Source organism: Sinocyclocheilus rhinocerous, unplaced genomic scaffold (genome assembly GCF_001515625.1).
Source record: "Sinocyclocheilus rhinocerous isolate Xijiao unplaced genomic scaffold, SAMN03320098_v1.1 scaffold185, whole genome shotgun sequence".
NCBI lineage: Eukaryota > Metazoa > Chordata > Actinopteri > Cypriniformes > Cyprinidae > Sinocyclocheilus > Sinocyclocheilus rhinocerous.
The window spans coordinates 1466500-1479600 of NW_015662163.1; the positions used below are offsets into that span (position 1 = coordinate 1466500).

Sequence of the window (13101 nt, forward strand, 5' to 3'; positions counted from 1 at the left end):
GACGCGTTTCAGAAAGGCGGGGCATAGAGGAGAAACAATAATGTACAGTATATGGAAAATACTGTTTTTTGAACCTTAAACCGCATAAACACATTTCATTACACCAAATACACAAAATAATGTTCTTTTTAGCAACATCATATGACCCCTTTAATTACCCCCCTCCACAAACTAAGGCCTAAAAAGGCCTCAAATGTGAGCAGAAAGTTTTAAATATGCATAATACATAATGTCATGGAATTAAATGTTGCATGCATTGCAAAAAAAAATAAAAATCTAAACATCCTTAAATAAAGATACATTCACTTGAGATGCAATTTTAACAGATAAAGGTCTTGTTTTCTTAGAAATTGAATTGAGTTTATGGTTAAAACAAGAACAAATATCTTAGTCAAATATGTTTTCATTTCTTGAATTAAAACTTGAAGTTGGCAGATATTTGTTCTTTGTTTTAATCGTAAACCCTCTTCATTTTTATAAATTATTTAGAAAACAAGAGTTATATTTTGTCTTTATGCTTCAAAAGTAAATGTACCATGATTTTAAACTCTTTAGAAATTTGCACTAGAGAACAAGATAAAATACTATTGAAGAACATCACTTTTTTGCAGTGTGATGAGAAGGTACAGTAAAAGTCATTTCCATATTATCAAGATTGTATGCAGAGCTATTCAAGACAAGTCTTAAGCTGTGTGTGTGTGTGTGTGTTAGTCCGTAATAATCTGTTGGAAGTTATATTTTCCAACTTTGAAGCATTGCTAATACAAGACATTTACATTTAGAGACCATATAGTGTTCTATTCAATTTATTCCTCAAATTTTCTTTACTTGGTCTTAAAAAGTTTTCGATTTACATTTATAAAACCTGGAGAAACCCTGAAGAGATCTTGCTAAACCCTGTTCATACCCAATGTTATATAGGCTTTTCGGGTGCTGGAGCAGCAAGAGAAACCCAAAGACATGAGCAAGGAGGATTTCATGGAGCACCACAGAGCCTGGTGCTGCTCTACTGTGCCGGAAAAAGCCATCTGTGGTGTCAGTCGCATCTGGGTTTTCAGTCTGATGAGGAGGAAGGGCATCGCCACTCGCCTTCTGGACACTGTCAGGTACTAAACATTTTCAGTGCATTAATAACAAAAAAAAATTGCATAAATTAGTTTGTGTATATAAAACTGGTGTTTCTTACTGATTCAGGACTACTTTCATGTACGGGAGCCACCTGACCAAAGAGGAAATCGCCTTCTCTGACCCGACTCCTGAAGGAAAGCTGTTCGCTACAAAGTACTGCGAGACACCAACATTTCTGGTGTATAACTTCATCAGTTAAAGAAAAACATTTCTTGTAGGTTCCTGTTGGACTGCATTATTGAATGTTTTGTGAGTTTTTAATAGATCAAAAAAATTGTTAGATGTTTAAATGAAGTTCAGTCTAATATTATAAATCTCATGCAGTGTTCCAGATTTGTTCTGGAGAGGATCCATGTTTTACTGTTTTGTATAGATTAATGGATTGTCTTTGACAGTGAGTTCATGAATTAATATTTAAGACACTTTACATTAGCACAAATGCAAGCTCTGTTAACCCGTTAACTACCACGACTTAAAGGTTCCGGTTTGGAAAATTAGACTCATCATTGCCTTGAAGTTGGTTGTAAAATGAGAACTTTCAATTGAACTGATCCTTGCTTTTGACTTTGTACATATTTTTAAATAAATTGTACTACTTCAAATATTTTGTGTTGTCTTTATGTAAATCTCTTTTGTCATAGTGAATTTCAAATATACATGAGTGAATTTTTTGGCTGTTTGCAGTTGTATTGCTATAGCCAAAATTTGCACATGGTGTATTTAAAAGAGGGTTGCTTATAAGGGTTGGTCATTGAATACTGTTTCCATAAACCTTTAATCAATAACTTGTAGAGTGTGTACATATGAAGATAAGTTTATAGCTTAGGTAAATTATCTCGTAAGTTTTTAGTTTGTAATTAACCTTTTGCCTTTAATTTGTTAATTGTATTGTATCCGTAATTAAGTCTGGTTAAACGGCATGAGCTTAACAATTATTTCATTCTTTTGACAGCCATTGTTTTTCTTATAAATCTAACAATATGTTGACAACAGGAAGTAAATTATATTTTGTTGGTTAAGATTTAACGTTTTTCACAGTACAACTGGCCCATGCAAAAATAAATACATCCATGGCATCACAAAACTTTGAAAACATTTAGTTTAAAATATATAACGTAGCACAACAGGGCATGTTAACTTCACATGGATATTTCCGTTAAATATAAATTACTTTTAATAGTTTAAAATGGTTACATTTAACAGTAAGGATTGTAAAATTACAATTATATTCAAGGTAGGTAAGACAAGACAGATTCATTTTAGCATGTGTGCTGATTTTACACACAAAGACCATGGTTGCAAAAGAGCTTTTAATCGAAATTGCACTGCAACAATTACTGTATTTAGAATCTCTGAAAGTCAATAGAGTACATAAGAGAAAATGTGTAACATGCCAACAGAAAAGTATTTACAATGTGAAAATGCACCAGCTCACAAAGTAAAAGTATAGACAGAACAGTAACCAGACCCAACAGGCAAACATACAGTATATTTTACATTGACAGGAATTTAACAGTGAACATTTAATCAATTACAATGACCTCACTGCTTTTGTCACAAAGCTGGGTGTTTGATTCCAGCACCTGAACAATGTGAGCTGCAGAAGGTCTTTTATGAGGGTCTTCCTCTGTACAGAGACAGAAGAGCTCCACCATCCTCTGATAAGCCCCTCCGAGAGTGGCTGCGTCCAAAGCAGGCCGAGTTCCCAGTCTCTCATAATACGCATCTTCATCAAAATCATCCTCATCAAAGGTATCATCTAAGAAAACAAGAAAAGAGTCATGAGGCACTTAAAAAATTATGGAAAATATGAAAACTAAATATATTCACTATAAGCTATGGATACAATTATAGTAATTTTACCATCATCATCATCATCATCATCATCCCCCTCAGTGTCCAGTATCTCCAGGTGAGGAACAGAAAGTGTCATCATCTCCCACAGAGTGAGTCCATACGCAAAGATATCAGCTTTGTCTGTGATAACTCCATCCTCCAAAGCTTCCTTAGGCTTCCACGGCTCTGTCCCTATATAGTGGGCCTTTGGATCACTCACTGGAGAGAAGATTTGAAATATCATTCACAACACTGACAAACACGTTGTACACAACATCTACTGTCTGATAGTTTAAACTTTATTTTTTCAGATTATTAATTTCATATGTCAGACTTCATAGGATTAATAGAGTGGTTCTCAAATGATGGGTCATCATTCAAAACGCTAAAATATAAATAAGAAAAAAAAAAGAAAATCTGAAGTAAAAGAATATGATTAAAGCAAGGAAAAATAATGCTGAAATATGAAATCTTTTCATACCCTGCATGTTTTCATCCAGTGGCAGTGACACACCAACATCACAGATTTTGATGCTTTCAAAGTCGTCCTTGATTACAACGTTGCATGACTTCATGTCTCCATGCAAAAGCTTTTTCTCATTGTGCAAATACTGAAGAAAAAAGACAAAATACATACATATGTAGAAGCCTGAGATTGTGTAATATCAACAACAACATTTAAAGATGGGAAAAAGCAGTAACAGCACATTTATGTTTGATTTAACAATCACACCTGTAAACCACGTGCGACATGAAGAGCCACTTTTTCAATAGTGGTCACTGGAAATGCCTGTAGACCCTCCTCTCTCCTCTTCTCAATGAGGTCATTCAGAGACTGCTCTCCACCGTACTCCATCGCCAAACACTTCGAGCCGTCCTTTGCTGTGGTAAAAGCTCTGAAACCTTAAAAACACACAGGAAATAAATCATTTAAAGAGATATTTGTCTTATAATACTCACATTAACCATTATAATGTAGTACTTTAAAAACATATTTACCAACAATATTGGGGTGGTGCAGGTCTTTTAAGATCTTTGCCTCCTCGCACAGACGCTTCTGATAAACGGTCATTTGACTATTTGCACATTTGCTGCTGATCTTCTTAATGGCCCACGGTGAATGAGTGTGCTTACCCATCCTGATGTAAATAGTGGCATAGATGTTCCAACTTTTTCTTTACACTATCATGGTGAAGGTAGTACAAACATGCATCAAATATATGTACGTACCTGTTCATGAGATAGACACTGACTCCAGTCCCACAGCCGAGCTTCTTCATGAAGGGAGAGGCAGGAATGGTGACTGGGGTTCCACATGCACTGACTGATAACAACACAATTAAGTTAACCTCCTGAGACCCTGCATCCTCATATGAGGACATTATATTTTAGTGAATTTCTCTGAGACTATACATGCCACAGTTTTAAGTCTGGATGTCCTATACAGAGCACATTTAGGGCTTTTCAGAGATACGAAATGTTTGGATGTTTCACCATGACCACTCCCTCTCCTTGGTCTTCAGAAATGTCTGATATTAATTTAGTGACACTCTAATGGAAATATGATAATATTTTTAAATTCCGTCATTTAAATCGGACAAATGTTTAAACTGTGTGTCATAAATCAACATCTCAGGAAAATGTTATGGGGTTTCAAATCAAAATATGACTTTCTTAGCATAACTTAGGAATGAAATATAATTTAAAAAATTGTTTTTTTGTTTACATTTTTTTTTATGCTCTCTAAACAATGTAATGACATAAAAAAATACAAATTTTTTCCTAAAATGTTTTGCCGGGTCTTAAGAGGTTAATTAACTATTTTATACATACATACATGTATGTATATATATATAACGTTATGTATTAAATAGTTAATTAACTTAAATGTATATTAACTATATATATATATATATATATATATATATATAAAACGAACACATTTTGATCAAGATGGAATGTTAAACCATCTTGATAATGAGAAAGACAATGTAGCGTGTAGCTAGATGCATTGCAATCAAAGTATCACATTTATTTAAAGACCACTTTACCTGGACTTTTCACTTTTGCAGGCTTGCAAGGCGTTTTAAAGGCACTAGGTGATTCTTTGTTGGCCTCCATTTCTCTAAAATTAAACAATAAAAGATCGTCATATTTTTGTTTACATTGTTACAATCCGTAAGACAAAACGACAAACGTTACAAACAAGTTTAATCACGCTGTACACAACCGATTAAACTAAATATCAAACGTCAAATCATAATGCGTAATATGACTTACATAGATAATGTAAATAATTTGAATTAACAGTTACATTAGATAAGAACTTCAGAGATGCTGAAATACGCGCTCGGATTTGAAAATCACCGGTTAGTTTGACGTCAAACGTAAGTAAAGCTAAGCTAAGCTACAGCGTCCGTAGAGGGACAAAACTGACTGCGTGCGTTTTCGGGTTTTTTTCTGTTTCTCAACATTTGTTAATTTGTTAACTTTAAAACATTGCTATAAAATTTTTCATACTAAATAGATACATTAAAATATAATAACATATTGTATGGTTATTACAAATAATTACATTACAATGACAAACAATTGAAATTTTTTGTTAATTAAAATAAATCTGAAATAAAATATACATATTAGATGAAAATAATAATAAAAATTAAATAAGTTTAAGCTGAGGCACTACAATTACTAAATAAAAAACTGAACTAAAACTAAAAAAGCAATAAATGAAACATAAATAGTAATATTCAAATAATTAAATAAAACCATATTTTAAAATGACAAAACTTAATAAAATAACTTAAGATGAAAAATGACAAATAAAGAAAAAAAAAAACGAATTAAAAATATTAAAATTATTGTTTTATATAAATAATACTAAAATAACACGAAAAAAATGGCCCTTTTAATAACGAGCTCCCCCTGTTTCTTTAGGTGTCAAAAGAAAAGTGGAAACAATAGCCCAAATTTTATGTAGACTACTGAAATAGTTACGTATTTTTAAACATATAGGCTGTTTGATGTGCATACATGTTTGGTCTATTAAGCATTATATACTATTTGTTACTTCATTGTTATTTAATGTAGTGCTACACAACATCACTTTGGTTGTGTAAAAAACCCCGCCAATTTCATGTAAACAAGTGGAAAACACTTACCTATGTCCAGTAGTGATGACCGGTTCGCGAACGAATCGTTCAATTTAACCGGTTCTTCTTAGTGAACCGGTTGAACCAGTTCACCAAATCGGACTGAATCGTTTGAAACGGTTCGCGTCTCCAGGTAGCATTAATCCACAATTTACTTAAGTTATTTACTTTTTTAACGTGGCTGACACTCCCTCCGAGTCGAAATAAACCAATATCCAGGAGTAATTAATTTACTCAAACAGTACACTGACTGAACTGCTGTGAAGAGAGAACTGAAGATGAACACGAGCAGAGCAGCATGTGTGCAGCGAGCCGGATAACGAACGTACACGCCCACTGCTGGAGCGGTTCTCGTTCTCGAGTCAAGATCCGGTTGCATCGGTTTTTGGATCACCAGTATACTGAACCGAGAACCGTTTCTTTCGGACATGTCCGATTTGAGAACCGATGAGCTGATGATACTGCGCATGCGTGATTCAGCGTGAAGCTACCGAACAGATTGCCTACTATGACTGACACAGCACGTCTGAACCGAACTGGTTCTTTTGGACAACTGATTCTGTGCTAATGTTATGAGCGCGGGTAAACCGAAGACTTGAATGAAGGGCAATCCGGCGAAACGTAAGTTTACTTAATTACAAATAAACCGTAATGGATTATACATAGTAAGTGGAGCATAGTTTCTGCGCTGATGAAGACTAATTTATTGACGTCATAACTGTAAAACATCCTAGTTTGCAGATCACTGCCTGTATATGTGTTGATGCTTTAGATACAAAAATCCAAATTGTAAGAAACGTATCAGATTATAATGATGTTTTAATTGACTGATGTTATGATTACTGACTTTATATTTGAATGTGTTAAGCCCGCGATAGACTTGACGCCATTACGTCATCGCCAATGACGTCATTACGTCGAGCGTAAAAGAACCGGTGAACCGGTTTTTTCAACCGGTTTATTGAATCGAACTGTCCGAAAGAACCGGTTCGCGGAAAAGAACCGAACTTCCCATCACTAATGTCCAGTAGATGGCATCATGTAATCATGGGAGTTGCTGAATGAACCTGTTGGGTTTGTGGAAATAATATTTCTTAAACGTTCTGTTGTGCCAAAGGCAAGTCTAGATAACCAAGTGGCCCGTGTCCATGCTTTTATTTATTTATTTATTTTTGTGCTTCACTGCAGGCTGACATTTTTCAAGCTTTTGTTCGAGTGTTCAAGCTACTCAGCGCGAGAGAGAGAGAGAGAGAGACCTACTTAAAGGCAAATAAATCAACTCCAGTCCGATTAAGTAAAGATATGCAAATCCAAGATTTAAATGTGCTGATTAAAGGAAGAAGAAGAAAAGATTAGAGGACAAGCATGTTTCGCAGTGAGCCAAATGCATTAAATTCCTATTTAAAACAAAATGTATACCTAAATATAAAATACAGATGTCATGCATTTTATATCGCTGTGATACTGAATGTTGAAATCAGCTGTTGCCATTAATCTAAAGAGCAATATTTCCTGGAAATATGTTTGACCATTGAATATTAAATCAAACTGGCAATAAATCATAGGCTATTAAGAATGGGAACATAAAACCAAAAAAACAAACAAGCAAATGCTTCATGAAAAGCCATGTGATCATCACAAAACAGCATCTTTTCCACGCATGGCTTCAAGCATGGCATTAACTTTTTATACATTTGGCTCTGAGGGATTGTGCTATTGTCTGGCAAATTGTCTTTCGTGTATGCCTTGAGCAAAATAAAGGAGATAATACTCCATGCTGTGCCATCTATTATAACTGAAATTTATAACAAAAGCACCTGGTACTCATGAGAAGTTTATTTGCTTTTACTTGTTCATTGTCAGGCAAAGATCATTTTAAATGGAAAGCCATGGGGAGTGTAACATGAATGTTCCCTATATAGTACACCTCTGTTGCTCTAGTGCAACAGTAACTAATACTGTTCAGAGAGGTCTAAAGTCTGGTTTACATTTAATTCTTAAAGATGCTTGTCTGACTGAGAATAATGAATGCTACTAACAAACCAAAAAAATGAGGATTTGAAAGGCACATTTAGATGCATTATCGTGGCGTTAAAGAAATAGCTCACCCAAAATGAAAATTTGCTGAAAATTTACCCTCAGGCCATCCAAGATGTAGATACGTTTCTTAGAAAGATGCAGCTTTTCACTTCCCAAAATAATGGACTGGAGTTACTTGTGAATTATTGTGATGTTTTTATCAGATGTTTGGGCTCTCATTCTGACGGCACCCATTCACTACATATAGGTGAACAAGTGATGTAATGCTAAATGTCTCCAAATTTGATCCAATGAAGAAACAAACTCATCTACATCTTGGATGGCCTCAGACTGAGTACATTTTCAGCAAATTTTCATTTTGGGTGAACTATTGCTTTAAAGTGCTCACTGTGAAAGCAACTGATGGACTCTCATTTTGACAAGTACACTAAAGAGGCATGTTCACTGTGTTACATACAAAATGATGTAGGACTTCTATATTTAGAAATACATTTCATTATGTTTTGCATTTACAGTAGTCTAGCAATGCCTAAAGAATCGGCTTTTGATGATGGTCTATTTTTGCTGATAAGAACCCAATCAAATGCATCAAACATTACATTTGGTAAAGTCAGCTAACACAAGCTCGATAGATATTGACTTTAATTTAATGCAGAGGTCCTCAGCTGTGTGCGATTTTAAAACAACAAATGGCAAGTGTGTGTAAAAGTGTTTGTAAAAGTAAATAAAAATGTCCCAAAACCAAACACTACGATATATTTTGATTATTTGTTCTGATGTGATCAGATCCCCAAAATACTTTTTCTTGTCTCTCGATTTCATGCTTTCAAAAGACAATATTCCACAACACAAAAGATTATGACCAGCTCAAACCTTATCCTTGTTGCAAGTGAATCTGTTTTCAATATAGGTTGTATTTTCTTCTACCTTGACAATTTTGTTGGTTTATGAGAATTACTTCATGTGACATAACCTGTCTATTTTGGCAAAATACAAGAAAACATACAGGAAGCATTTCCCTTTTAAAAATTGCTTTAAGTATTTTCCTGTCTTACCCGCATGATTATATGGTCAGTTGCATTTTATTATTTAGATAAAATACTGTTCTTCCCTAATGTCTGAACAGCAACTAATTTCTTGGTCGTGACCCACCACTTGTGAATTACTGACAAGCAAACCATCTCTCAGATTGCTAGATGATTCTAAATGATTGCACACTTTCTTCGAGCTAAAGCAGTTGGTGGGCATTATTAAAGATGATACGCAAAGATCAGAATTTTGATGTAAAATCAGTTTAAATTAATTGTGCATACTACATGCAAATGGGAAAATTCAATGCCTCCTATTCAAGATTTGCATTCGTAGACAAAACACAGAAAATATACAGGCACAGACACTGCGTACATAAATAATCAAACAAAACAATTCAATTAATTTAAAGGGATAGTCCACCCAAAAATAAAAATTCTGTCATCATTTATTCACCCTCATGACGTTTCAAACACACACAAAAAGAAAAAGACATTTTGACGAACTTTGATAACCAAACGGTTTTGGTTCCCATTGACTTCCATTGTTGTCCACATAATGGAAGTTAATGGGAACTCAAACTGTTTGGTTACCAACATTCTTCAAAATATCATCTTTTATGCTCCACAGAACAAAGAAAGTCATACAGGTTTGGAATGATATGAAGATAAGTAAATGATGATAGAATTGTCATTTTTGAGTAGACCATTTCTATTAAGATATTTGATTTTTTTCCCCAAAGTAATTTTAAACCGATTCTGAAACAATAGGATATTTTATTTTAAGTCAATAAATTGGCACATCTGTTATTGGGGATTCCTCAATGTCATATAGTTATACTCCCTCTAATATACAAACAGCCTATACCTTTTTATAAAAAATAAATGTTTTTCATAAAATCATGTTCAGAAGAGAAAAAGGCAAACATTGTTCACACCATCAGTTCAACAATACTTCAATTTAACATGCACTTCTGTCAAGCAGAAAACCAATCATCAAGGACTTTGAACCTCCATGTTGTCAAGTAAAGTGTCTTTCTTAAAGAACTTTAAGGTGCGAATGGATCTCCAGACCCCTACGTAACTGTCGCTCAGAGATTGTCTCGTAGGATCGTCTGATGGGATCCCCGGTCTTTCTAATTCTATGGATTCTGCCACTTTATTCTCACGAATGGGACCCTGGTCAATGCCGTCAACTGATGCCGTCAGGCTGCCATTGGGAACACTCTCCATATCATTTGGAAGAGTTTCCATATCGCCATCAGGCTTGGCTGGTTCCACATAAGGTTCTCCTGGAAGTTCTTTATCCTTAGCAGACTCATCCATATCCTGGTAGGTTAACTTCTTTTTGGTTTCGTGATACTTCACCACACAGTAGGTGATGGAGCCGAAAGTGTTAACTACCACGCCTGCCACGAACAGTTTGGTTGGCATTACGTCACTGAAGGCCAGCATGCCCACAGTGATAGTAGCTATACTCTTGACCACCCCCACAAAGCTGGTGGTGACGGCTGAGTTGATATAGGTACAGTGCAGTGTGGTGAAGTTCATCGCACAGCCGATGAGGATGCAGGTGCAGAAGATGCCTGTGATATACGGGTTCTTCCAACCTTCGTATGTCCACATGTCAATGGCGTCCATGCTTACAAGGGAACAGATGAAGAGAATGGGAGAGGCCACCACTGCAATGGTGTACTGGGCTGTGAGCGGCCCATAATCACTGTCTGCACTCACTTTTTGGATGAGCACCAAGTAGGAGGCGTGGACGATCACAGCTAAAACACCAGTCATGTAGCCGAAAGGGTCACCTGTTAGATCTCCAGCACCTGCACGAAAACAAGTTAAACAGAGACTGCACCATACATGATTTATGGCCATTATCAGATGAAACTCTGTATGAGAGCCATGTTTTATGGAGACATGACATGCATAGTCCAGAATATCAACAGCACATGTTTAAGTATCATACAATGGACAAACCAGCAACTGGGCAAGATTTGGCTACGTTAGTTAGGCTACTTTTATTTGCTTAATTTGCTTTTATTTTCAGAAGCAGTTCAAAACACATTATTAGTATAATATAATTATATGCACACTACCGTGCATAAAATAAGTGACAAATAGGAAGATATAGAAAAAGAAGGATATCTGCATCGGGAAGACTTAATGGAGGGCTAGTTATCAAACCGGGGCAAGTTGTCACAATGGCGTTTTGTCTAGGTTTTTTTTTCCTATGCTGGATTCATCTAGTTCAAAACCTTCTTAAATTGGAAAAATCTATCATTTTATTCTCAAAACTAAAAGCAAAAAAAAATCAAAATATTTTTGCAGCACAACAACACAATAAAAGACGAGTCATAATGAAGTTTGTACTCAAATGCTAAACTGTGTTCGCAGGACTAGGTTTTCATTTATTGTCAATAAATGTCACATTATTGTTTTCATATGTGTTAAATATTACAAATTTATTAATTACAGTATTTGTTTTTAACATGTTCAGTGACAAGTTCCGTGACAACATGCCCCACTAGTGGTAAACCGATCTTTTTTCCCCTGGAAATAGCGATGAAAATGTTCAAAGGTTTGAAGCCAAGGCTTTAAGGTATGTGTCTACAGAAATTGACTTAAGAGAAATGTTAACTGGAGTGAAAAGTGTGATTAGGCTACTACCTCAACATGAAGCAAAAACTATGATGTTATTTATAAATGACCCAAAATATTCTTACCAGCCAGTGCTGCTCCTCCAGTGGTGATGAGAACTGCTGTTATTACCCCAGCTGATGGGATCCCGTTCTTCAGCACGCACACTCCAATCCCCAACGTTACCAATGGCAAGCATCGCTTAAACACAACATACATGGGCAAACTCAATCCCCTGAGAGACCAGAGGGTTAATGTGGACTGCAAAGTTGCCAAAATACAGACACTCGCAAAAACTTTGACTAACTGGAGGCTGAAGGGAGGTATATCTATTTTGCCCAGTCTCCTCAGCACCTCTAATGTGAGAGCCGCAGTGCCGCTGGTCAGACACTGAATTAAAGTCAGATACGTAAAGCTGTAGGTCGTAATGAGGAATTTTAACAAAATATTCAGCGATCCCGAAAAAAATCCATGCGCAACGGCCACCGAAATGCCCAGCAAACGTCCTTTGCAAACTTCCATGTCTTTCCTCGTAGACTGGGGGTTCCCGGCGTCTCCGTATTACGCACTGAGCTCAGAGTCCACTGCTGAATATTCACGTCCACTCTCCTCTTGTGCGTAATTCACGCAACACGAGCGCTGCTGAATGAATGCGACCCGCCGCAACTCCGACCGTCTCTTTCTTTGTAGTGATTGAATTGGAGTCAACTGCAGCCAATCCATTTACTTTGAAGTAGCCAGCTAAAAATATGCCAGCTAAAAAAATTAAAAGCTGGAGAACAGAATGTGCGTTCGCCAGAGGTAACAGTACGCAGCTTTAGCTCTCGTTTTTCTCTCTTATTTAACCCAGACGAATTAATTTGATAAAAAAGTGTTTTTTTTTTGTTTCACGTCTAGAATTTCCTGTACAAACTCCTTGAAAGTCATCGTATAACTGGCACTGCTATACCCCCTTTAATCCTATGGAAAATGTAAGCATTATCCCTAAAGTCCCAGTTCGCGTTTCCAAAGTTTGTGTTTACAATTTCAAAGGCTTCATATCAATTCTGGTGATTCAAGGTCCTTTGGCTCACAAACACAAGCCACTGGAAAATCCCTGACAGCCACTATACAATTTAGGCTATATGAATGCATAATATTTAGGCTAGTATATATAAAAAGTTACATCAATATGATATCAATATGATATTCATATATATATTGAAAAACCACAATTGATTCCCTCACTGTACATGTTAAACAAGCACAGTAGGCTACTTATTCATAACATTATA

General features: G+C 35.8%; 3 protein-coding genes across 7 annotated transcripts in view; 1 reads left to right on the top strand and 2 right to left on the bottom strand.

Moving 5' to 3' along the window:
- The window catches only part of LOC107727663 (N-acetyltransferase ESCO2-like), a 14440-nt gene extending 12799 nt beyond the window's left edge, over positions 1 to 1641 (top strand). For 2 of the 3 annotated variants that reach the window (XM_016537616.1, XM_016537615.1), the window contains exons 10-11: positions 922 to 1106; positions 1195 to 1641. In XM_016537616.1, the coding sequence (XP_016393102.1) occupies positions 922 to 1106; positions 1195 to 1327 (318 nt within the window). In that variant the 3' untranslated portion in view covers positions 1328 to 1641. The remainder of the gene's footprint in view (positions 1 to 921; positions 1107 to 1194) is intronic. The other variant, XM_016537614.1, reaches the window with a different exon arrangement.
- A 726-nt stretch (positions 1642 to 2367) lies between these two features.
- On the bottom strand, positions 2368 to 5377 carry LOC107727585 (lymphokine-activated killer T-cell-originated protein kinase homolog). 3 transcript variants are annotated; one of them, XM_016537485.1, is made up of 8 exons: positions 5245 to 5377; positions 5016 to 5089; positions 4195 to 4288; positions 3964 to 4103; positions 3698 to 3867; positions 3446 to 3575; positions 2992 to 3183; positions 2368 to 2887 (listed from the first exon to the last, which is right to left on the bottom strand). In XM_016537485.1, the coding sequence occupies exons 2-8, from the start codon at positions 5083 to 5085 to the stop codon at positions 2652 to 2654; spliced, it is 1032 nt and encodes a 343-aa protein (XP_016392971.1). In that variant the 5' UTR covers positions 5086 to 5089; positions 5245 to 5377; the 3' UTR covers positions 2368 to 2651. The 3 variants fall into 3 exon arrangements, with proteins under 3 accessions (XP_016392971.1, XP_016392972.1, XP_016392970.1); XM_016537486.1 differs by having other exon boundaries at positions 2998 to 3183; positions 5279 to 5376; XM_016537484.1 differs by having other exon boundaries at positions 5279 to 5376.
- Positions 5378 to 10183: 4806 nt separating this feature from the next.
- Positions 10184 to 12349, bottom strand: LOC107727602 (solute carrier family 35 member D3-like). The gene is made up of 2 exons (XM_016537515.1): positions 11914 to 12349; positions 10184 to 11013 (listed from the first exon to the last, which is right to left on the bottom strand). Exons 1-2 carry the CDS (start codon positions 12347 to 12349, stop codon positions 10184 to 10186), a joined length of 1266 nt encoding a protein of 421 aa, XP_016393001.1.
- Between the last annotated feature and the right edge of the window lie 752 nt (positions 12350 to 13101).

Bases quoted from the DNA above. Each gene is read 5' to 3' on its own strand.
- LOC107727602 (XM_016537515.1), bottom strand. From the start codon at position 12,349: ATGGAAGTTTGCAAAGGACGTTTGCTGGGCATTTCGGTGGCCGTTGCG. The intron at 11,014-11,913 runs GTAAGAATATTT...GTTTTCGTGCAG, and splicing joins TGGAGGAGCAGCACTGGCTG to GTGCTGGAGATCTAACAGGT.
- LOC107727585 (XM_016537485.1), bottom strand. From the start codon at position 5,085: ATGGAGGCCAACAAAGAATCACCTAGTGCCTTTAAAACGCCTTGCAAG. The intron at 4,289-5,015 runs GTAAAGTGGTCT...TGTTGTTATCAG, and splicing joins TGCAAAAGTGAAAAGTCCAG to TCAGTGCATGTGGAACCCCA. The intron at 3,868-3,963 runs GTAAATATGTTT...TGTGTTTTTAAG, and splicing joins GCACCACCCCAATATTGTTG to GTTTCAGAGCTTTTACCACA.